This window comes from Cherax quadricarinatus, chromosome 65 (genome assembly GCF_038502225.1).
Source record: "Cherax quadricarinatus isolate ZL_2023a chromosome 65, ASM3850222v1, whole genome shotgun sequence".
NCBI classification, from domain to species: Eukaryota; Metazoa; Arthropoda; class Malacostraca; order Decapoda; family Parastacidae; genus Cherax; species Cherax quadricarinatus.
Window position 1 is genome coordinate 3,431,884 of NC_091356.1, and position 24,334 is coordinate 3,456,217.

General features: G+C 39.1%; 2 protein-coding genes across 11 annotated transcripts in view; both read left to right on the top strand.

Annotated features, from left to right (window-relative positions):
• LOC128700490 (very long chain fatty acid elongase 7-like) overlaps positions 1-8,105 on the top strand; it is a 75,597-nt gene extending 67,492 nt beyond the window's left edge. For all 5 annotated transcript variants that reach the window (XM_070098869.1, XM_070098867.1, XM_070098868.1 and 2 more), the window contains exons 5-9: positions 1,233-1,289; positions 2,004-2,109; positions 3,312-3,484; positions 3,683-3,808; positions 4,493-8,105. In XM_070098869.1, coding sequence (XP_069954970.1) covers positions 1,233-1,289; positions 2,004-2,109; positions 3,312-3,484; positions 3,683-3,808; positions 4,493-4,753 — 723 coding nt within the window. In that variant the 3' untranslated portion in view covers positions 4,754-8,105. The remainder of the gene's footprint in view (positions 1-1,232; positions 1,290-2,003; positions 2,110-3,311; positions 3,485-3,682; positions 3,809-4,492) is intronic.
• An 11,363-nt stretch (positions 8,106-19,468) lies between these two features.
• Positions 19,469-24,334, top strand: part of LOC128700489 (very long chain fatty acid elongase AAEL008004-like) — a 37,982-nt gene continuing 33,116 nt past the window's right edge. For 2 of the 6 annotated variants that reach the window (XM_053793728.2, XM_070098877.1), the window contains exon 1: positions 19,475-19,597. The gene's annotated coding sequence lies outside the window, so the exon portion shown is untranslated. Of the gene's footprint in view, positions 19,611-19,716; positions 19,806-24,334 lie in introns of those variants that run through there. The other 4 variants (XM_053793731.2, XM_053793732.2, XM_053793730.2 and 1 more) reach the window with 4 other exon arrangements.

Below are 24,334 nucleotides of genomic sequence, written 5' to 3' on the forward strand. Positions count from 1 at the left end.
TAAACATACGCCACTATTTTTATCTTCGTTTCCTGACTATTCTTACCTAACTTTACCTAACCCCTTTGGGTTTAACGCTTAACTTTATTACATTTTTTTTTCACTCTCTCCTCATATGTTTATATTTAAAATGACTAAATATTTAAGAAATTCTGGTTAGCATATCACTTACAAGTAAAATATTTCTTGTGATCAAATTCAGAATGTGTGTATACACACACACACACACACACACACACACACACACACACACACACACACACACACACACGCACACATATCTATCTATCTATATACATATATATATATATATATATATATATATATATATATATATATATATATATATATAATATTAATAATATTAATTTAATTAATAAACATCTGCGTCCTCGGGTTTTTAAAATTTATAAAAATTTTTACACCTCCATGAATATTCAGTGTAATCGAGAATAATAGGTCATGTGACAAATTACAATGACAGGTCATGTTTTGTATGAGGATAATACATCATGAATTCTTGTGATAATAATAGAGCATGTTGTTCAAGAACACTGGGTTATGTTGTTCATGATAACACTGGGTTATGTTGTTCATGATAACACTGGGTTATGTTGTTCATGATAACACTGGGTTATGTTGTTCATGATAACACTGGGTTATGTTGTTCATGATAACACTGGGTTATGTTGTTCATGATAACACTGGGTTATGTTGTTCATGATAACACTGGGTTATGTTGTTCATGATAACACTGGGTTATGTTGTTCATGATAACACTGGGTTATGTTGTTCATGATAACACTGGGTTACGTTGTTCATGATAACACTGGGTTATGTTGTTCATGATAACACTGGGTTACGTTGTTCATGATAACACTGGGTCATGTTGTTTATGATAACACTGGGTTATGTTGTTCATGATAACACTGGGTTATGTTGTCCATGATAACACTGGGTCATGTTGTTTATGATAACACTGGGTTATGTTGTTCATGATAACACTGGGTCATGTTGTTCATGATAACACTTGGTTATGTTGTTCAAGATAACACAGGGTCATGTTGTTCATGATAACAATGGGTCATGTTGTTCATGATAACACTGGGTCATGTTCATGATAACAATGGGTCATGTTGTTCATGATAACAATGGGTCATGTTGCATATGGGAATAATAGGTCATGTTGGTTATGAGAATAATGGTTGTTATGAGTCTTCAAATACCCGCAGATGATGCACTGTGCTTATTGGTACCACTTCTCGAAATACGTCGACTTTATCGACACGGTAAGTGAAATACGACCCATTTATTTTTTTTAATATTCTTAGAAATGAATCATAAAAACATTAAAAAATAATCTTATGGAAACTGGATTATTATCCTCTCTCAAATACAATGTATACATATATATATATATATATATATATATATATATATATATATATATATATATATATATATATATATATATATATATATATATATATATACATATATATATATATATATATATATATATATATATATATATATATATATATATATATATATACATATATATACATATATATATATATATATATATATATATATATATATATATATATATATATATATATATATATATATATATATATATATATATACATATATATATATATATATATATATATATATATATATATATATATATATATATATATATATATATATATATATATATATATATATATATATACAGTGCAGGTCTTATTTTGTTGTTTACGCAGCTGAAGTTGTGTTCTTGGTGTTTCAGTTTACGAAGACATGTTGCAGAGCAAGCTTTCATTTGAACAACAGTTCAATCTGAATAGAGCTTTATCAAATCATAGCTTAATGAAGCTCTACTCAGAGTGGAACGTTGTATAAATAAAAGCTTGTTCAGCAAAGTGTCTTTTCTTCAGAGGACTTTTATTATATCTTCAGTAAAAAAGATAGTGAGTAAAACTTACTTTTTCCAGATTTTCTTCGTGTTGCACAAGAAGTACCAGCATATATCACTGCTACACATGAGCCATCATGGACTCATGCCTATCAGTACCTGGTATGGAGTCCGCTATCACCCGGGTAAGTATAGTACCGTATTTTTCGGCATATAAGGCACAGTTTTTTCCATCACAAGTCTTGGAAAATCAGCCTGCGCCTTACGTGCTCAAGGTCAGGGTTAAGGCTTGCAAACACCGTCTTGAATGTCTAATTTGTTAGTGCGCCTTATATGCCAGGAAGTGCGATACTACTTCTATTGGTATTACTAGTACTTCTACTATTACTATCGCATTTGCTTTGTCTGTTTCGTAAGGTGAAGTCTAGAATCTTTCCTTAATTCATGGTATAACTGAGACCTCATCAACACAATTGTCATCAAAGATTTGTTAAGTTATAGCAAGAAATAAGGAAAGATCCTAGATTTCACCTTACGAAACAGACAAAGCAAATGTGATAGTAATTATGGATAAGGTAGATTATAGTGGGAAAACTGAACATGCTATTAGAAGACTGGGGAACTTACTTGCCCCTTAAAACCAACGTTAACGTGGACAACCGTAAAGAAGGTGCTGTGCATGCGGGGCTCTCCTGTGAAGTGCTGTATATGCGGAACCTTCCTCTATTTAAACTTGTCTAAGAATTTGCTCAACCTCAGTTAAGTATTTCCCAATGGGGTGGGATTATTAAATGTATTTTATTAGCAGGTTAGCTCTAATTCCTTGGATCAAGAGTCCTTTACCAGCGTCAAGCCACTGTCATCGAAAGATCATTATTTACGTTCTCGTTGAAATCACCAAAAGAACACGGATCGTAATTTAATAATTTCATTGTTTCATGTCTGTTTTTTCCCCTTGAACCTCGGTGTTTTGATGCTGCTGTTATATGACTTTTTATGGGTTTAGCTCTTCCCCATGGATATAATAATAATAATAATAATAATAATAATAATAATAATAATAATAATAATAATAATAATAATAAAATAATAATACTAATGATAATAATGATAATAATAATTAGATAAATAATTTAGTAAGTAATAAGTATGTAAATACCTAAATAAGTTAATAAGTAAGTTCGTAGGTAAGAAATTAGCAAGTCTTTATTTAGGCTATGGGCGCATAACGTAAATAAAAATCAGTGCTCCTGAGGGCACACGGGCAATAATGACAAATAACATAAACATTGTGTATATTTAGCCTAGGATAACTATAAAATCGAACACTGTGACCATATATGCTGTGTGTCCCAGTTAATTTACTCTCATTCTTCGTCTCCGCCAGGCGGCCACAATACATTCTTCGGCTTCCTCAACTGTTTCGTGCACACGGTGATGTACCTTTACTATCTACTGGCCGCCATGGGTCCTAGTCTGCGTCCCTTCCTCTGGTGGAAGAAGTATCTCACTACCCTTCAGATGGTGCAGTTTACCCTCGTCTTCCTGCACTCACTGCAGGTATGACTCAAAGAAAATGAACATTTTTACTGTATCAGGGTCTGTCCAAGAGTTTCGCCTGCACAACAGGCTTCATTAGTCGAGTATAACACTGGAAACAACAGAAGTAATTTTGATGTGATCAGTCACCCTACGTAGGAGGTGGTCACTCCCTCAAGTCTGATGTCAGTATTAGTAACTGGTCTTTCTGTATTGTAGCTGGCTTTCGTGGACTGTGACGTGCCTCCCGTACTGATGAACTGGGTAGGCTTCGTTTCTGTCATGTTCTTTATACTCTTCAGCGATTTCTACATCAAGGCTTACCAGAAGCGTGGCAAGCACAAGGTAAGGGCCCTTATTTTCTCTTTTGTTGTACCTTTTCCTACCTTTTTTTCTTCTGAACCCACTGGATATTTAACCATCAGGTTGACGAATAAGACACATGTGCGGTATTTGGGTATCTTTATTTCAGAAACGATCCGGTAACAAAGATATCCAAATGTCTTTCTCATCAGTTGTGTCCATTTTGTGTCATTATTAATTCAACAGCCACAAAATATTGTTTTCACTTCATATTGAACCCATTAAGTGTTTAACCTACCAGAAACTGAACCCAACTTTGTAAACAAAATTTGTACTCCTCGTAAATTTAATGTATTATAAATTAATCTAATTTCTGCTATTCTGGACTTACATTCAAAATATATTTCGCTTAATCATTTATTGATTACAACTTTCTCAACCCTTCCAATATTAATGGGGAGGCTAAAAATTTCTCACATAAATACATAGCTCTAGTGTTGTATTTATGTTGCTGTAATCTTAGTGAAAGACACTTTTATTTTTTTCCTAAAATATAATTTATTATATTTTGTACAAGTAATCTTTTAGACACAGCCATAAGCCTTTTGGAGATAAGTCTTAGTTAATTAGTTTTTTAATGATTTCAATATTTTTAAATTCAGTTTTGTTTTTGAAGTTCTTAAAGACAATGAAATGAATACGAAAATCTAATGTTTATGCTTGCAGGTGAGCTCTGTAATGAATGAAATCACTGGTGATGTGAGCTGGGATAAGAAGAATTGCCTTGACGGAACCAACACCAGCGCTGAACCCAGCACTAAGGCAAAGAGAGCTAACAACCCGGTGCGAAGAGACGTTTTTAACGAGTTTCTTCACGGTGGTTCCAGCGGCATTTCCCGCAATGGATCGATAGACGTTTCCAGTGGGAAGTCTAAGGATTTTCCTTCGGGTATTGACGAGGAGCTGGTGTTCAGAAGTCGTGTGTAGCTCTGAGTTGTGAACTCTTTGCACTCCAAGGTTGTGTTTTCTTTTGGCGTTTGCAAGTTAGAGAATAAGACACACTTGTAAACTAAATCATATCATCGACTAGTGTTACTCTGACACCCCAGTACTTGGCCCTGTACACGAGTACAAAGAGTACATTGATGTACTTGGGAAAGACAGACAACAGAAGAAATTACGCTAAATGACGTGTTCATTTACCTGGCCAACGGGAAACTTTAGCTAACCTTTTCCACGTCTGCATTTTGCCAGTAAATAAGTGTACAAACTGTGTAGTTTAGTGCACATGTGGAAAGAAGATAGAGGACTACTAATCCGCATCTACTTTATCTGCTAAGGAATGATTAAAATGTCTTCCTCTCCCTTCCAGACTTAAAACAAGAATCATTAGACTTTTATTCAGGTGATCTACATAAAAATATAAAATTTAAGGGTTTTATTTCAAAAGCATAAAAAGTAATGCAAATTTTGGTATTAAACGCTCAATATTTCAACCAAAAATAAAGAAAAAAAATAAAGACAAAACAATAGGTTTCAGTTAATGAATAAACTAAAACATTAGAATATATTGAATAACGATGTTGATAGTCGATCAGGGAGCATCTCGATGGTGCTGATGGGCTCTTGATCCAAGAATCAAGTGTCTCTTGTTTATCTTCCATTTCCCGGGATATGAATGACCCCTCACGGATTTAGTGCTTCCCCATTAATATTCTAATAATAATAATAATCTAGAGCAAATAATGCTTCTAGGTTTGTAAATATATAACTTTTTTCAGCTAAAGCGAACATAAAAAGTTGATATACGAAATTTGAAAAAATTAACTAAATGTTTAAAAAGACACAATTATTTGTTTTTGTGTTTCGTCAACATTTAATTTGTTCTCGAAAATGTTTTTTTTTTTAGCTCGTTTTAACATTCTTATTTCTTTGATAATTGTTGTAAGGCCATGACGACCTTCATGTATGCTCTCTTGATGTGTACATGTACGTAATGTATGCGTTCTCTTGATGTGCACATGTACGTGGTGTATACTCTGTCTTGATGTGTACATGTACGTAATGTATGCGTTCTCTTGAAGTGTACATGTACGTGGTGTATAGTCTGTCTTGATGTGTACATGTACGCAATGTATGCGTTCTCTTGGTGTGTACATGTACGTGGTGTATGCTCTCTCTTGATGTGTACATGTACGTGGTGTATGCTCCCTCTTCACGTGTACATGTACGTGGTGTATGCTCTCTCTTGATGTGTACATGTACGGGGTGTATGCTCCCTCTTCATGTGTACATGTACGTGGTGCATGCTCTCTCTTGATGTGTACATGTACGTGGTGTATGCTCCCTCTTGATATGTACATGTACGTAATGCACGTGCTCACTTAATGTGAACGCGTACGTGATGTATTTACTCATTTAATGTGTATGTGTAAGTCATATTGAATTATGAGTATTTGCAGGAGAGCTATATACACAAACCCTCAGTACTGTGCATGCATTATCTCTATATAAATCCCATGTACTCCATATACATCAACTTCATTCTGAATATATATATATATATATATATATATATATATATATATATATATATATATATATATATGTGTGTGTGTGTGTGTGTGTGTGTGTGTGTGTGTGTGTGTGTGTGTGTGTGTGTGTGTGTGTGTGTGTGTGTGTGTGTGTGTGTGTGTGTGTATGTGTGTGTGTGTTTACTCACCTATTTGTGGTTGCAGGGGTCGAGTCATAACTCCTGGCCCCACCTCTTCACAGATCGCTACTAGGTCCTCTCCCTGCTCCATGAGCTTTATCAAACCTCGTCTTAAAGTTATGTATGGTTCCTGCCTCCACTATATCACTTGCCAAACTATTCCACTTCCTTACAACCCTATGACTAAAGAAATACTACCTAACATCTCTTTGACTCATCTGAGTCTTCAACTTCAACTTGTTTCTGTGTCTCATCTCTGGAACATCCTGTCTCTGTCCACCTTGTCAATTCCTTGCAGTATTTTTTATGTTGTTATTATGTCTCCCCTAACCCTCCTGTCCTCCAGTGTCATCAGACCGATTTCCCTTAACTTTTCTTCGTAGGACATTCCCCCTAGCTCTGGAAATAGTCTTGTTGCAAACTTTTGCACTTTCTTTAATTTCTTGACGTGCTTGACCAAGTGTGGGTTCCAAACTGGTGCTGCGTATTCCAGTATGGGCCTGACGTACACGGTATACGTCAGGAACGCTATTCTCAGGTTTGCCAGGCGTCCATACGCTGCAGCAGTTATCTGGTCGATATGCGCCTCAGGAGATGTGCTTGGTATTATACTCACCCCAAGATCCTTTTCCTTGAGTGAGGTTTACAGTCTTGGGCCACCTAGTCTATACTCTGTCTGCTGTCTCCTTCGCCCTTCCTCGGTCTTCATGGCTACATTTGACGGGGTTAAATTCGAGGAGCCAGTTGCTAGACCAGACTTCCAGCCTGTCCAGGTCTCTTTGAAGTCCTGCCTGATCCTCATCCGATTTAATGCTTCTCATTATCTTCTCATCATCTGCGAACAGGGACACTTCTGAGTCTATCCCTTCCGCCGTCATGTCATTCATATATACAAAAATAGCTCTGGTCATAGGACTGATCCCTGTGGAGCCCCGCTCGTCACAGGCGCCCACTCTGACACCTCGTCACGTACCATGACACGTTGTTGCCTCCCTGTCAGGTATTCTCTGATCCATTGCAGTGCCCTTTCTGTTATGTGAGCCTGATCCTCTAGCTTTTGCACTAATCTCTTGTGAGGAACTGTGATTCTTTCTTGCCACTCCTCACACTTATTTATTATTCCGTCTGCGTTGGTGTAACATACCTTCAGCTTCTTTTCCAGTACTGTTGTCTGGGGCTGGAGAAGTGGGAGACCTGGCAGAAAACTATGGAAGGCTGCTTTGAAGGTGGAGTTTGTGATGGTAGGAGGCTGTGAGTGCGGAATGTGGGATGTTTTGGGTTAATTTGTTTGGTTGTGGTGGGGTTGTTGAGGTTGAGGGTTTTCCGTGGGTGGTTCTGAGGAAGGCTGAATTTAATCAGAGTGAAAATAGTTGTAAATGGTATTGCGATACCGACGAACTTTGGAAGGGAATATTTATGTACAATTCTGGCCATTTATTAAGGATAAATGACCTGAACAGTAAACAAATATCCTATTCCATAGTAATATTAACACCAAGTGCCATATTAATAAATACTATAATACATACAGCGCAAGGAGTGTTGGAGGCTCGATCCTTCGTCCACAAATCGCGTGACGGTATTCCTGAAGCCAGACTTTAGTACTCTCATAGACACAAAATAACAGATGGATTTGTTGTTCTTCTTGAGCAAAAAAAATAAAATTATAAACATTTCAAGAACATTAAATGGCATCTGTTTCCTGTCTAATATGTCTTATGCCTGTACAATACGTCTTAGGCCTCTCTAATATATTTTAGGCCTCTCTAACATGACTTTTGGCTATCTAATAAGTCTTATACCTGTCTGTTATTTTTATGGAAATGTTATTCATTATAACTCTTAGTTATTCATTGTAACTGTTGGTTATTCATTATAACTATTAGTTGTTCTTGTGTTATTCAGTTTTTCTTGTATGCCAGTTACTCTGGTAGAACTGTCAGTTCGGGTATAATTGTCAATTGTTCTGGTATAACTGTCAGTTCTGGTATAACTGTCACCTCTGGTATAACTGTCAGTTCTAATATAACTCAGTTCTGGTATAATTACCAGTTCAGCTATAACTGTCAGTTATTCTGGTATAATTGTTAGTTGTTTTGGTATAACCGTCAATTGTTCTTCTATAACTCTCATTTATTTGTGTACAACTGTGAAGTATTCTTTTATAAATTATTCTTGTATAACTGTCAGTTATTCTTGTATAACTGTCAGTTATTCTTGTATAACTGTCAGTTATTCTTGTATAACTGTCAGTTATCCTTGTATAAGATAGTTATCATTGTATAACTGTTACTTTTGTTTAATGATGAGGAAATACTGTGTAATTGTTAGTTAATAATGTGTAGTTTTCAGTTAGTATTGTGTAATTGTTAATTAATATTGTATATTAATCAGTATTGTGTAATTTTCATTTATTCTTGAATAATTTTCATTTATTCTTGAATAATTTTCATTTGTTCTTGGATAAATTTCACTTATTCTTGTATAATTTTTTATTTATTCTTGTATAATTTTTTATTTACTCTTGAATAATTTTCATTTATTCTTGTATAATTTTCATTTATTCTTGTATAATTTTCATTTATTCTTTGATAATGTCACTTTCTCTTACATCAGTTTTGTTTATTGTTTTTTTTTTTTTACAAAACTGCCAGTTAGTCTTTCAACCAAATAAAACTTTTTCAATGATAATGTTTTTTTCAACATCACTGCAGGTTTGTAATAGTAACTTTTTTGCTTTTTTGTGTATTTAGTCCTAAGTGACCAAATATTTGCATAAAATCTTGATAGAAAAACATTGACATTTTTCCTTCATTTTTTAATTCTTTTGTAATAAGGTTTATTATAAAGAAATATGAGCATAATGTCCGTTTCATTTGGTTGTATAAAAAAGGGTTGGACAAAATAATAGGAACACCTTGTTCTATAACTTTTTTATTTTGAATGTGGAATTGTTTCTCCATCCGCAGCTAAAACAGCACCAATTCGTCGAGGAATTGATTCATTTAGCATTTAACTCTTTGAAAGAGTTAGAGCAAATCCTGCTCTAACTTCTTTAAAGACAACGGTGCAGGAAATCGGTTCCTGATTTACTGTTCCGATTGACCCCACAGATGCTCGATAATATTTAGATCCGGCGATTGTGACTGCCAGTACAAGTGCTCGACTCCACTTTCATGTTCTTCAAGACAATTTTGAACAACTCTAGAGATGTGCATTGGTGCATTGTCTTCTTGGAAATTTGCACAAAAAGGGACCCGTAACAAATTTAAATTGATTATTCAGTCATTCAACAGTTCAATCAGCAGGTGTTGATGTTATTTTGTCCAGCGTCATTTGCTTAGGAGTTAGGTTTAGTCCCGACACTTTTCCTTATTCTAAAATACATATCCTCTCCCCCTCTTCCTTAGTGGGTCCTCTGTTCTATTGCTTTGATAAAAGAGAAACACGTGCAGCATCTCAGTAGCTTTATTGAGAGAGGTTTCTTGTGGGCAGTAATCTTTATCAGTCTAATAAAAAAAAACAGTACGGCGACTTAAATAGAGTCAGGCGGGACTTAGATAATAACTTGTTCCTCTGTATAAGATTTACAAAGGCTGCTGCTCAGGCGAAGTGTCTCTTAGCAAAGATACTCAGGTGTTGTATTTGTGACTTATTCATCAAATGTACTGTATTATATACTTCATGTAGTAGACAGGCATAACACCATATTAATCAACCTACCCACATCCACCGGTGGCCTGGTGGCTAAAGCTCTCGTTTCACACACGGAGGGCCCGGGTTCGATTCCCGGTTGGTGGAAACATTTCGACGCGTTTCCTTACACCTGTTGTCCTGCTCACCTAGTAGCAAATGGGTGTTAGTCGACTGGTGTGGGTCGCATCCTGGAGGACAAGATTGAGGACCCCAATGGAAATAAGTCAGACAGTCCTCGATGACGCACTGACTTTCTTGGGTTATCCTGGGTGGCTAACCATCCGGGGTTAAAAATCCGAACGAAGTCTTATCTTATATATGCTGAGAGGTGTTCAGCTATCGGAGTACTGACACTTAAGTACGTACTTGCATCCCACAGTATATATACACAGAGAAGTGTGTAGTTCTCAGTATATATACACAGGCAGAGAAGTTTGTGTCTTTTGGTGCATATATATACGCCGAGAGAACTGAGTATCTCAGTGCATATACACTGAAAAATGTGTATTTCTCAGTGCATATATGATAAGTTTGTATCTTTCAGTGCATGCGCTTCAAGAACAAGGTGTCTCTACTTTATTATAGAATAAATATCTTTTCAATGTATAAATACAGTCTTCATTATTCATAATTTTAAGAATTTAAAGTATTCTTCGCTAATGGTGTACTGGGATAATTGAGTCTTCATGATCCTCATGCAGTCATTGGTTTTGAAACCTAACCACCAACAAATCCATAAAGAAATTGTATATATCAATAATGTACACAAGAGTGTAACTTGCAAACTAATTTTATATAGATATCCCTGGTGCAAATGCATGTTCCTTTGATGGAGGCACCTTTGATGCCGGTGACATGAGCGGTCAGGTGACTGATGTGATTACTACTGCTGCTACTACCCCTTTGTTAGCGAAATATGTCACGGCTCCTATGGAGGCGGAGTATCGAGCGGTAGTCTGCTGACCAACTGGCAAAAGTGGAGTCACGGCTCCTCTGGAGGCGGAGTATCGAGCGGTAGTCTGCTGACCAACTGGCGAAAGTGGAGTCACGGCTCTTCTGGAGGCGGAGTGTCGAGCGGTAGTCTGTGGACCAGCTGGCAAAAGTGGTGTCACGGCTCTTCTGGAGGCGGAGTGTCGAGCGGTAGTCTGTGGACCAGCTGGCGAAAGTGGTGTCACGGCTCTTCTAGAGGCGGAGTGTCGAGCGGTAGTCTGCTGATCAGCTGGCGAACGTGGCGTCACGGGTTCTGGATGAAGATGATCGTGAGGTCATGTGTTTTGCTGACTGACTACGAGGGCCTCTGGTATGCACTTCGGGGCATGGATCCCAGTGGAAATAAGTCAGACAGTCCTTGATAACACACTGACTATCTTGGGTTATCCTGGGTGGCTAACCAGCCACCGAGTTAAAAATCCGAACAAATCTTATCTGAACCTCCAGTGGAAATAAGTCACATTATCTGACATTTTTGATAATTTACACTATGTTTGTTAACTGTACCTGCACCTAAATAAATTTACTGTTTGTAATGTTCCTTTGTTATCTGTTGTGATAAGCTAGTGGATATTTAGCCAGTTAAACAGCTATTAAGTTTATTTAGGTATGGGTGCACATAAATAGTTACACAAATTATCATAAATGGTAACATGTGTAAATTACCTGGGATAACCCAAAAAAGTCAAAGTGACTTATCTCTATAGGGGCTCTTAGTTAATAATAATAATAATAATAATAATAATAATAATAATAATAATAATAATAATAATAATAATAATAATCTTTATTTCTACAAGTACGTGTACAAGGTATACAGGGCAGCTGACATCAGTGACTTACTACAATATAGAAAGCCCCTGGTTATGCAGAGCATTTCGGGCAAATTAGGTCAGTTTTGTCCCAGGATGCGACCCACACCAGTCGACTAACACCCAGGTACCCATTTTACTGATGGAGTGAACAGGGGCAGCAGGTGTCTAAGGAAACACGTCCTAATGTTTCCACCCGTACCGGAGATCGACCTCGGATCTGTGTGTGCGCGCACTCAGGATCTGTGTGTGAGGTGAGTGAGCTACCAACCCAGCTACATCATCAAATGATTAAAACCAGTCTCCAGAGCTTACTGTACCTAAATAAACTTATGATATTACTACTACTACCACTAATAATAATAATCCTTATTTCTACAAGTACATGTACAAGGTACACAGGCCTAGCTGACATCAGTGACATATTATATAGAAAGCCGCTTGCTATTCAGAGCATTTAGGGCAAATTAGGTCAGTTTTGTCCCGGGATGCGACCCACATCAATCGACTAACATCTAGGTACCCATTTTATTGATGGGTGTAAGGAAACACGTCCGATGTTTCCACCCCTTCGCCGGGAATCGAACCACTGGGCTACTGCCACATATGCTGCTATGTATGATAATCTATGTAATTGTATTTGTGTATACCTGAATAAACTTACAATTCCACTACGTGATAAAAGTCTCATTATAACCATCTCTGAATCCTGGTTGGATGATACGGTGACTGATGACGAGGTCAAAATAGAAGGTTACAATATAAAACGCTTTGATAGGAACAGAAAGGGTGGTGGAGTATGTGCTTACATTAGCTTACAACCCAAGACCTGATTTAAATAACAATAAACTGGAGATTCTATGGTTTGAAGTGCTGCTTCCCAAGACCAAACCCATCTTAGTAGGAACTAGTTACCGCCCTCCCACCCAGGACCAGTTCTTTGAAGACTTTTCCAGAGTCTTGTTCGGACTTGAAAACAATTGCGAGACAATAATACTGGGCGACTTCAATATCTGTTTTCAGCAGCAAAATAACGGGCTATGCAAAAGGTATAAGCAAATTCTAGGTTTAAATAGTTACACTCAACTAATTAATACATCAACCCGGATCTTACAGTTCTCAGCCACCCTAATTGACCACATACTTTGTAACCGCGCTGAGAACATTAGTCAGTCAGGCGTCATTACCACAGGCCTTAGTGATCATTTCATCATTTACTGCACCAGGAAAATCACTAGGGATAGGATAGGCCTACACAGGACAATAAAAATGAGGTCAACTAGAAACTACAGTAAAGAAACACTGGTAAATAGGCTACACAATTGTGACTGGACAGAGACAACAAGTTGCACGGACGTAAACGATGCCTGGGAAAAATTCAAAACAATGTTCACTACCATCCTTGATAATATTGCACCAGTTAAAGAGGTTAGGATTAAACGAAGAACTGAACCCTGGATGAATACTGAGATAGTAGATAATATGAAATTCAGAGACCAGCTGCTAAAAAGATTTAAAGCAAACAGACAGGATATTGCAGCACTAAACGAATTCCAAAGGTGAGGAACAGAGTACAGAGACTTATAAAAGGAGCAAAAGCAAAGCACTATTGCTCAAAAATTGAAGAGTATAAGCATAACCCCAGAAAGCTCTGGCAACAACTAAAACAGTTGGGGTATAGCCATAAGCCAGTAGATAGGTCTAACATAGTACTCACTATCGATAATGAGGTATGCCACGAAACATCTAAGGTGGCAAATTGCTTTAATTCCTACTACACATCTGTTGCATCAACACTAGTAAGTAAACTACCAGCTGCATCAAATACCTTTAACACAGACCCTGATAAGTTTCAAACATACTATACCAATAAAGGGATAACCCCAAACAGTTGTCAACTAGTAAGTGTATCTCATGACTTTATTCAAAAAGAACTAAGCAGGTTAAACCCAACTAAGAGCACAGGCCCTGATAACATCCCGTCTAAGTTCCTAAAAGATGGTGCTTCTGAACTGTCAATCCCTATTGCTCACATAACAAATCTATCAATCACCACTAATACCGTACAGGAGGAGTTCAAGGAGGCCAGAGTTACTCCTATCTTCAAGAAAAATAGTAGGTCTGATGTCCGTAACTATAGGCCTGTTAGTATACTCCGTATAATATCCAAAATTCTAGAGAGGGCGGTGTACTCTCAAGTAGTTAAGTACCTTAATGACAACAACATTCTCCATAGCTATCAATCGGGCTTTAGAAGATTTTACTCAACCGACACCTCCCTAATTAATCTGATGGATTACCTGAGAACTGAAATGTCAAAGAGGAACCTCATAGGTATGGTAACCTTAGACCTGCAAAAGACCTTCGATACTGTCAACCACAATATATTATGTACGAAACTTCAAGCTATCGGTATAGGTTCTGTAGACTGGTTTAAGTCCTACCTTAGCAACAGGAGACAAATTGTCAAAATCAACAAAACGGAATCAGAACCCCTGCCGATAACATGTGGAGTTCCCCAAGGTAGTATTCTGGGTCCCATATTATTCTAATGTTAAGTCAATGACATGCCTATCAGTGTCAAGTGCAAACTCTTACTGTATGCAGATGACAGTGCCCTGTTAGTGTCAGGTAAAGACCCACAAGATATAGCTAATGTTTTAACACTGGAACTGGAGTCCTGCAGCAAATGGTTAGTATACAACAAACTATCATTACACCTCGGAAAAACTGAAGCCATTTTCTTTGGCACAAAACATAAACTGAGAAGGGTAAATAATTTTAATGTCCAGTGTAATGGGGAACCCATCAGTTTGGTTTCATCAGTAAAATATCTGGGAATCCCCTTTGACCCATGCATGTCAGGAGAATTGATAGGGAACAGTGTAGTAAAGAAAGCGAATGTCAGACTGAAGTTCCTGTATAGACAAGCACAGTGTCTACTTACTGAGGCTCGCAGAACCCTATGTCTAGCCCTTGTACAATGCCATATGGATTACGCTTGCTCTTCATGGTACTCTGCCTTGACAAAAAAACTGAAAGATAGACTGCAAATCACCCAGAAGAAAATCGTAAGATTCATCCTGGGGCTGGGACAAAGAGAACATGTAGGCCAGGATGAATTACAGCAGTTGGATATGCTGAATGTTGAAGACAGAGTAAAACAACTGAAGCTAAATCATGTTTATAAAATTGCTCACAAACAGTGTCCAGACTATCTTGCTGTCAATTTTGTCAAGGTTGGAAACCAAAGCAATCATAGTACTAGGTGGAGAGAGCACAACATTGTAGTACCCACAGTCTGTGGCCAGGCTTCAAACACCTTCAATTGTACAGCAATAAAGGAATGGAACAGACTACCCACACATGTCAAAGCCTTTCATAGGATGAACCAGTTCAAGAAGAGTGCCAAAAGGTGTCTGATGAATGTAGCTACAGAAAGGGAGGGGAATAATTTTCTATTTTTTAGCTAACATACGTGTAAATTTTACCTTATTCCTAGTAATGACCCTCGTATTGTAGATAGTCTTAATGATCCTCGTGTAGTAGATAGTCTTTTTAGTATGATAATAAGATGTTATCTTCATTATAGAATAATAAGAAAATATTATAACTTCTATATTATAATAATAAGGTAAAAGGACCCCAATGGAAATAAGTCACTCTGTCTGACTTTTTTGGGTTATCCCAGGTTCTCTACACATATGCTGCTATGTATGATAATTCTACGTAACTGTATTTGTGTATACCTGAATAAACTTACTTACTTACAAGTACATGTACAAGGTACACAGGCCTAGCTGACATCAGTGACATATTATATAGAAAGCCGCTTGCTATTCAGAGCATTTAGGGCAAATTAGGTCAGTTTTGTCCCTGGATGCAACCCACACCAATCGACTAACATCTAAGTACCCATTTTATTGATGGGTGTAAGGAAACACGTCCGATGTTTCCACCCCTTCGATGGGAATCGAACCCGGACTCTCACCGTGTGAAGCGAGAGCTTTTGCCACCAGGCCACTGGACTACTGCCACATATGCTGCTGTGTATGATAATCTATGTAATAGTATTTGTGTATACCTGAATAAACTTACAATTCCACTACGTGATAAAAGCCCCGTTACTTAGGGAGGAGGAAGTTCGGGCGAGATATAAACGACTATTGGCAGAAAGGTGGGCTAGTGCAAAGATGAGTAGTGGGGGGGTTGAAGAGGGTTGGAATAGTTTTAAAAATGCAGTATTAGAATGTGGGGCAGAAGTTTGTGGTTATAGGAGGGTGGGGGCAGGAGGAAAGAGGAGTGATTGGTGGAATGATGAAGTAAAGGGTGTGATAAAAGAGAAAAAGGTAGCTTACGAGAGGTTTTTACAAAGCAGAAGTGTTATAAGAAGAGCAGAGTATATGGAGAGTAAAAGAAAGGTGAAGAGAGTGGTGAGAGAGTGCAAAAGGAGAGCAGATGAAAGAGTGGGAGAGGCAGTGTCAAGAAATTTTAATGAAAATAAGAAAAAAATTTGGAGGGAGTTAAACAAGTTAAGAAAGCCTAGGGAAAGTATGGATTTGTCAGTTAAAAACAGAGTAGGGGAGTTAGTAGATGGGGAGAGGGAGGTATTAGGTAGATGGCGAGAATATTTTGAGGAACTTTTAAATGTTAAGGAAGAAAGGGAGGCGGTAATTTCATGCACTGGCCAGGGAGGTATACCATTTTTTAGGAGTGAAGAAGAGCAGAATGTAAGTGTGGTGGAGGTACGTGAGGCATTACGTAGAATGAAAGGGGGTAAAGCAGCTGGAACTGATGGGATCATGACAGAAATGTTAAAAGCAGGGGGGGATATAGTGTTGGAGTGGTTGGTACTTTTGTTTAATAAATGTATGAAAGAGGGGAAGGTACCTAGGGATTGGCGGAGAGCATGTATAGTCCCTTTATATAAAGGGAAAGGGGACAAAAGAGATTGTAAAAATTATAGAGGAATAAGTTTACTGAGTATACCAGGAAAAGTATACGGTAGGGTTATAATTGAAAGAATTAGAGGTAAGACAGAATGTAGAATTGCGGACGAGCAAGGAGGTTTCAGAGTGGGTAGGGGATGTGTAGATCAAGTGTTTACATTGAAGCATATATGTGAACAGTATTTAGATAAAGGTAGGGAAGTTTTTATTGCATTTATGGATTTAGAAAAGGCATATGATAGAGTGGATAGAGGAGCAATGTGGCAGATGTTGCAAGTATATGGAATAGGTGGTAAGTTACTAAATGCTGTAAAGAGCTTTTATGAGGATAGTGAGGCTCAGGTTAGGGTGTGTAGAAGAGAGGGAGAATACTTCCCGGTAAAAGTAGGTCTTAGACAGGGATGTGTAATGTCACAATGGTTGTTTAATATATTTATAGATGGGGTTGTAAAAGAAGTAAATGCTAGGGTGTTCGGGAGAGGGGTGGGATTAAATTATGGGGAATCAAATTTAAAATGGGAATTGACACAGTTACTTTTTGCTGATGATACTGTGCTTATGGGAGATTCTAAAGAAAAATTGCAAAGGTTAGTGGATGAGTTTGAGAATGTGTGTAAAGGTAGAACGTTGAAAGTGAACATAGAAAAGAGTAAGGTGATGAGGGTATCAAATGATTTAGATAAAGAAAAATTGGATATCAAATTGGGGAGGAGGAGTATGGAAGAAGTGAATGTTTTCAGATACTTGGGAGTTGACGTGTCGGCGGATGGATTTATGAAGGATGAGGTTAATCATAGAATTGATGAGGGAAAAAAGGTGAGTGGTGCGTTGAGGTATATGTGGAGTCAAAAAACGTTATCTATGGAGGCAAAGAAGGGAATGTATGAAAGTATAGTAGTACCAACACTCTTATATGGATGTGAAGCTTGGGTGGTAAATGCAGCAGCGAGGAGACGGTTGGAGGCAGTGGAGATGTCCTGTCTAAGGGCAATGTGTGGTGTAAATATTATGCAGAAAATTCGGAGTGTGGAAATTAGGAGAAGGTGTGGAGTTAATAAAAGCATTAGTCAGAGGGCAGAAGAGGGGTTGTTGAGGTGGTTTGGTCATTTAGAGAGAATGGATCAAAGTAGAATGACATGGAAAGCATATAAATCTATAGGGAAAGGAAAGAGGGGTAGGGGTCGTCCTCGAAAGGGTTGGAAAGAGGGGGTAAAGGAGGTTTTGTGGGTGAGGGGCTTGGACTTCCAGCAAGCGTGCATGAGCGTGTTAGATAGGAGTGAATGGAGACGAATGATACTTGGGACCTGACGATCTGTTGGAGTGTGAGCAGGGTAATATTTAGTGAAGGGATTCAGGGAAACCGGTTATTTTCATATAGTCGGACTTGAGTCCTGGAAATGGGAAGTACAATGAATGCACTTTAAAGGAGGGGTTTGGGATATTGGCAGTTTGGAGGGGTATGTTGTGTATCTTTATATGTGTATGCTTCTAAACTGTTGTATTCTGAGCACCTCTGCAAAAGCAGTGATAATGTGTGAGTGTGGTGAAAGTGTTGAATGATGATGAAAGTATTTTCTTTTTGGGGATTTTCTTTCTTTTTTTTTGGGTCACCCTGCCTCGGTGGGAGACGACCGACTTGTTGAAAAAAAAAAAAAAAAAAACTTACATAAATACCTTTAAGTAGAAGAGGTTTTCTTTGATTTTAAATAACAGAAAACGTTAAGCTGAGGGTAAACTATTGTTGCAGAAAAATAAATGCAGAAGGAAAGAAAAAGAAATTAAGAAAATAAAGAATGAATAAGAAAAAGAAGATTGAAGAAGACATAGAAAAAAGAAAAAGGAAGAATGAAAAAATAATAAAGAAGGAAAGGGAAGAAAAAGATGATGATGATGATGATACTACAGCTACTACTACTAATAATAAAATTATTTCCATTGGAATCCTTTGATCCTCTTTCCCAGGATGCGATCCTCGACACTCATCTAGCACACAGGAGCTGTGACTCGACCCCTGCAACCAAATATAGGTGAGTACAGGTACCCAGTACTTACTGCTAGGTGACCAATAAGAAACTCTGCCAAACGTTTCCACCCTCCCCTAAACCAAACCCGGGTCCTTCGGCTCTAAGCCGAAAGCCACTGATATTTGCCAATAATTAGCAAAAAAAAAAAAAAAAAATATTATTTCAGGTCTGATCCAGGGAAGGGAACTGTAGGTCAAAGTCCTTGGATCAAGAGCCCTTTATAAATTTTAAAGGTCCCCAGTGAAGGGGCAACAATACAACAGGTTGACATATTACTTAAGTAGCTGTTTAGCTGAATGTATATCTGTATAGTTAGGTGTATATTTATACACATATACATGCATATACATTCTATTTATTCATTGATAGATTGCTTCAAACCATATTTTAGTGATTAAATAGTTCATAATGTTAGAGTTAAGCCAAATTCAACCATTATGGTGTAGTTGATAGGCATGAAACCTAACAATTGAACAACAGCAATTTGAGTGTCACCTAGAGACACCAGTTTTATGTTAGTGTGAGGCCTCTCAGTGTGTTGAAACCTTGCTTGAGTGGAGGAATAGTTGAGGGAGTGTTGTTAGTGGTAGCGTAAGTCTTGTCCTGTGTGTGTGTGGACACGGGGCCACTCGAGTCACCTTCTTGAGGTACTGTAATGTGGTGGGTTAGCCATGGCTTTTTACCCTGATAAAATTAATTTATAATTCGGTTTATTAAGGTGAAGCAAATGATGATGATTAGAAATTAAATGTGAGGTTAAATTCAGATCAGCTGGACTGTGGTTAGTAAGTTGGACTACGTGCGGCCAGCAGTAAGAGCAGTAAGAGCCTGGTTGATCCCCGGAATACCCTCCAGGTAGAACCATTTAGTACTGTCACTCGACTTGGTCAAACTGGCAAGGGTTAAGAATATTTAGTGGTACATAATTATTGTTTCCCTTAAAAGTTGTCTATAACAAATTAGAATGTTAATTTCGGCTGGGTTTCCACTCTTAACTGGATAATTCGTGCAAAGTTTTACATTTTAGTTTGGGCTCAGAGATTGACGAGTTGCGATGATGAGTGATGTTGCCTAGGCAGCTCTTATGTACGAGCCTGGTTGATCAGGCTCTGATCCACCAGGAGGCCTGCTCACAGACCGGGCCGCGGGGGCGTTGACCCCCGGAACTCTCTCCAGGAATGGTGGAATTATTCATTAACCGACTTGTTTTTAAGTAATATTTATTAGTTTGAGTTGTCGGGGAGAGGTAGAGGGAACTTTGGTAACTTGAAGTAATTACATGAAGAGTAGTGGAGGAGTCTGGTATTTTGCTATGGTTGAGGAGTCTAGAATGTATAGAGGTTAGTTTGGTCTGGTGGGTGAAGCTTCTTTGGTCTTGGGGAAAGAAATTTTCCCATGAATATAATATAGGCTTATACTAATCTCCCATCTCGGTAAAGATAACTTGTCAAATCTTTCGGCTCGGCCAAAGGCTGGCTGTCGCCTCCTGGCTCTGTTAATTCTTGTGTATTTAAAACTACTCTTGCCCTAATGTATTGAAACTTTTATGAAAGCCTATGAAACATATCCTTTGTTTCTAACTTATGGTCTCTCCCTTACAAAATCAACACGAGTGAGTTAGGGATTAAAAAGGTGACAATCCCTTCCAATTTAAATCCAGATTTTTCTCTGGATTAACTCTTGGAAGCCGTAGTAAAATAGTGAGAAATAGAAGACCGGTATAAATAGCAACTATTTATTTTATAACGGAGTGAAGTTCGGTAAAGATTTTTGGAAGGACATATATGGACAGCACTTGACTAGTTGAATAAACTTCATACCAAGCATAATACGTGCAAATTTTGGGAGTCTTTGTATTAGGTTAAAGGTAGTGTGGTTGGGTGCAAGTCTGGCCAGTCTAGCAGTTTCATGAATGGACGTAAAGTATAATCAGCACAGTTTGTAGTATCTTAAACCAGTTAGGACAAAGTATTGTACTGCTCGGTTGCACAGGAAGTCCCACATTCCTCGCCAAGCTGCTGGCGCAAGTGCTAGCCAGGCTGTCACACTCGTGGTTGAGGTGCGCCGCAGAATTAACACTGTTGGCATAGAATTACTGAGGTACAATTAATCAAGATTCGGCGTTGACGTTGTTGCCTCTGATTATTCGAGAGAGACTTGGGATTGAGGATTGCGACCTTTACGGTGTAGCCTTGAATGGAAACTACCGAATGTTCGTGAAACTGCTGTCATCACAGGTGTATGAGGATCTACTTGATCATTATCAGGATATTGCTATCGAGGCTAATGAGGACATCCTGGTAAAGATGGTCGATGTTTAGTCAATTTACGTATGTTAAGTTACGTAATGTGCCTTTCGAGGCGAATGAAGCTGACCTACGTAGTGTTTGGAAAGTTTGGAACTGTACACGTAGCTCAACAAGACAAGTAGATGGCAGGGGCTTATGAGGGTTATCCGGAAGGCAGTTTTAGCCTAAAGATGATTGAGGCAACCAATACCGTCGTATGTGTTCTTAGAAGAATTCAGGACACACACTTGTAACTTACGCTGGACAACGTAGAACTTGTAGACTGTGTGATGGATATGATCACATAGCGGCTGAATGTGTGAGGCGGAGGACGGACCAGGGAATACCAAGGAGTGACATTTCGTGGCGAGGATCTACGGTGACTGATCAGAACCGTCAGGATGGACGTAGGCGTGGTCGGTTGTGGAGTGAGGAAGTGGAGGAAAGCCAACGTGAGGTGGAGCATGAGGGTGCTGTGAAGCAATTGAGTGTCTGCAGAGGATGTGATGCACGAGGCGGACAAGGACGTAACGAATGATGTAGAAATTGACGGAGTGCTTGAGACAGTTTTGCAGGAGATGTTCCCAACATCGGAGGAAACCTTGACAGAGGTAAAGATGGGAGAACAGGTACCGGGACAAGGGGAAGCATGTGGGTCTGGAGGAAGGAATGATATGTCGGTTTTGCCAAGTAGTGAGAAGGGGAATGAGGTGATAGAGGTGGAGGTGCACAATGAGGAAGGTCAGGAGACAAGCATGGTGTTAGAGGAAGTGTCGAGGAAGCGGGCAGCAGTCACGTCTGACTCGGATGACGTCCTCACTCCTGCACAAAGACCAGGGAAAAAGGCGGGGATTGAAGGTGTGTAGAGGCAAACAGAAAAAGAAACGCCAGCAAGGGGTTAGGAGTGGAGGGGGTGGGACGGTGTGTATGGGGCTACAGGACAGTGGAAAAATGAGGTGGGGAAACGTGGGTGGAAAACGTAAGCAGGCCTAAGGTGTATGACAATGTTAATGGTTTATGTAATAGTGGTAAGTGTGTATGGTTGAGAGGACTGCTGTATCGTTACAAGGTAGATGTTGCCTTTATACAAGTGCATAACTTGAAAGTGGGGAAAATTGCTAGAGGTGAATGGATATAGGGCTTTTGTAATGCCAACGACACGTTTAGAAGGCGGAGTAGGTGTTCTAATTCGTGAGGCAAGTCAGTTTGTTTTGCAACGGTTTGAGGGGGGGGGGTGAGGGAAGAATGAGATTGGACGGGTGGTGGATGCTTGAACGTGTCTTTTGTTGGAGTGTATGCTTCGGCGGAGAACTATGCGAGGGTAAAATTGGCATTTGTAAGGGATGATCTGGTGTATTTCTTGAGAGTGCTACCCAGGGTTGCATTGATTGGGGGAGATTGGAATTGTATAATAAGGAGATTTGATGTGACGCCAGCGGGGGCGGGATATTTCTCAAACGTGTCGAGAGATTTTTGTAGAGATATTGGGGTACGAGATGCATTTTGGGGTGGAATAGGTGAAGTGCAACATACGTATGTAAGGAGGGAATACGCAGCTAGAATGGATAGGATTTATATAACGCAAGGGGTTTCAGCAGTCATTTAACACCATAGAAGCAATTTATTCAGATCACAGGGCAGTGGTGGTGGGGGTGGCATGGGATTCGTTAGTGAAACGGTTTGAAAGCTACTGGAAGTTAAACACGTGACTCCTTGAGGATGAGGAAGTGGAGGGGGGATTTGCTTCGTTGTGGAGGAAGCTGAGGAGGCAAAAAGGGTTGATAATGTGGTACGTTGGTGGGACAGTGTGGCCAAGGAGAGGATTCGTAGGTTTTACGTGGGTGAGGGGAAGCGTATAAATCAACTAAAGTATGGATTAACAAATTATTCAGAAAGTAGAATAGGATACTATCATGAGCAAGGAGTGGTGGGAGGGGTATACCGAACAGAGGCAATGGATGATCTGAAGAGAAGGTTAAGAGAGGTGCAGAAGGAGAGATTTCATGCAGTGCGGGTGCAGGCGGGAGTGGAGGAAGTGCTTTGGGGGGGACAAACCATCGGCATGTGTGTTGCGGAGACAACAGCAGAGGACAGCGACCACTATAGCGGATTTGGAAGTGCACTCTGAGATGAAAGGTTTTAGGGAGGGTCGGGTGTTAAAAACAATGGAGGGGATGAGTATGTTCGCGGGAGAGTGGTATGGGCAATATTGGAAAAGTAAAGGGGTAAATAAGGAGGATCTTGATGGGGTGTGTGCTGTAGAGCCCGTAGCTCTGGGGAGAAAGGACAGGGAAGCTTTGGGTGGTGATATTGAAGAGGGGGAGATATGGAGAGGACTTGTAGACATGTGCAAAGGCAAAGCACCAGGTATTGATGGACTACAAAGTGAATTTTACTTAAAAAATTGGGATCTGTTAAGGGGTATTTTAGTAACGCTGTTCAATAGAATGAAAAAGGGGAGAGAATTGGGCGAGACGCAAAGTACAGGGGTCGTTGTGCTTGTGCCTAAGGGTAATGTGCAGAGTACACTTAAGGATTACAGGGTGATTACTCTCATGTGTGCGGACTATAAATTGTTCACGAAGGTTTTGGGGAATAGGTTAAAATGTGTAGTGGGAAGAGTAGTTTCAAAAGGTCAACTAGGGTTGCCAGGACGGTCAATGGTAATGGGGCATGGAATCCTAAAGGGGTTTGTTGAGAGTTTTGAGGGAACGCAGGAAGGAGGGGGTATGGTGGCGATTGATTGGCAGGGTGCTTATGATCAGGTGGAAAGGAGGGTTTGACAGATCCTTAGCAAACAAGGTTTTGGGGATGAGATTGTGGGATGGGTTGAAACGTTGTATAAGGGGGCAAAAGCGAGAATTCAGATCAATGGACGTGTGGGAGGTGTGGTGAACATGGATAGGGGCTTGAGGCAGGGTTGCCCACTATTAGTTATTTGCATGTGTGCAAGATCAATTTTATAGGTTGGTAGAGACCAGTGTGTGTGTGGGGGGGGGAGGGGTAGAGAGAGGGCTTGATTAGGCATCATGTGGTAGGTTACGTGGATGACACAACACTCCTAGTCTGGAAGGGAGCAAGATTGAGAGAGCTGGG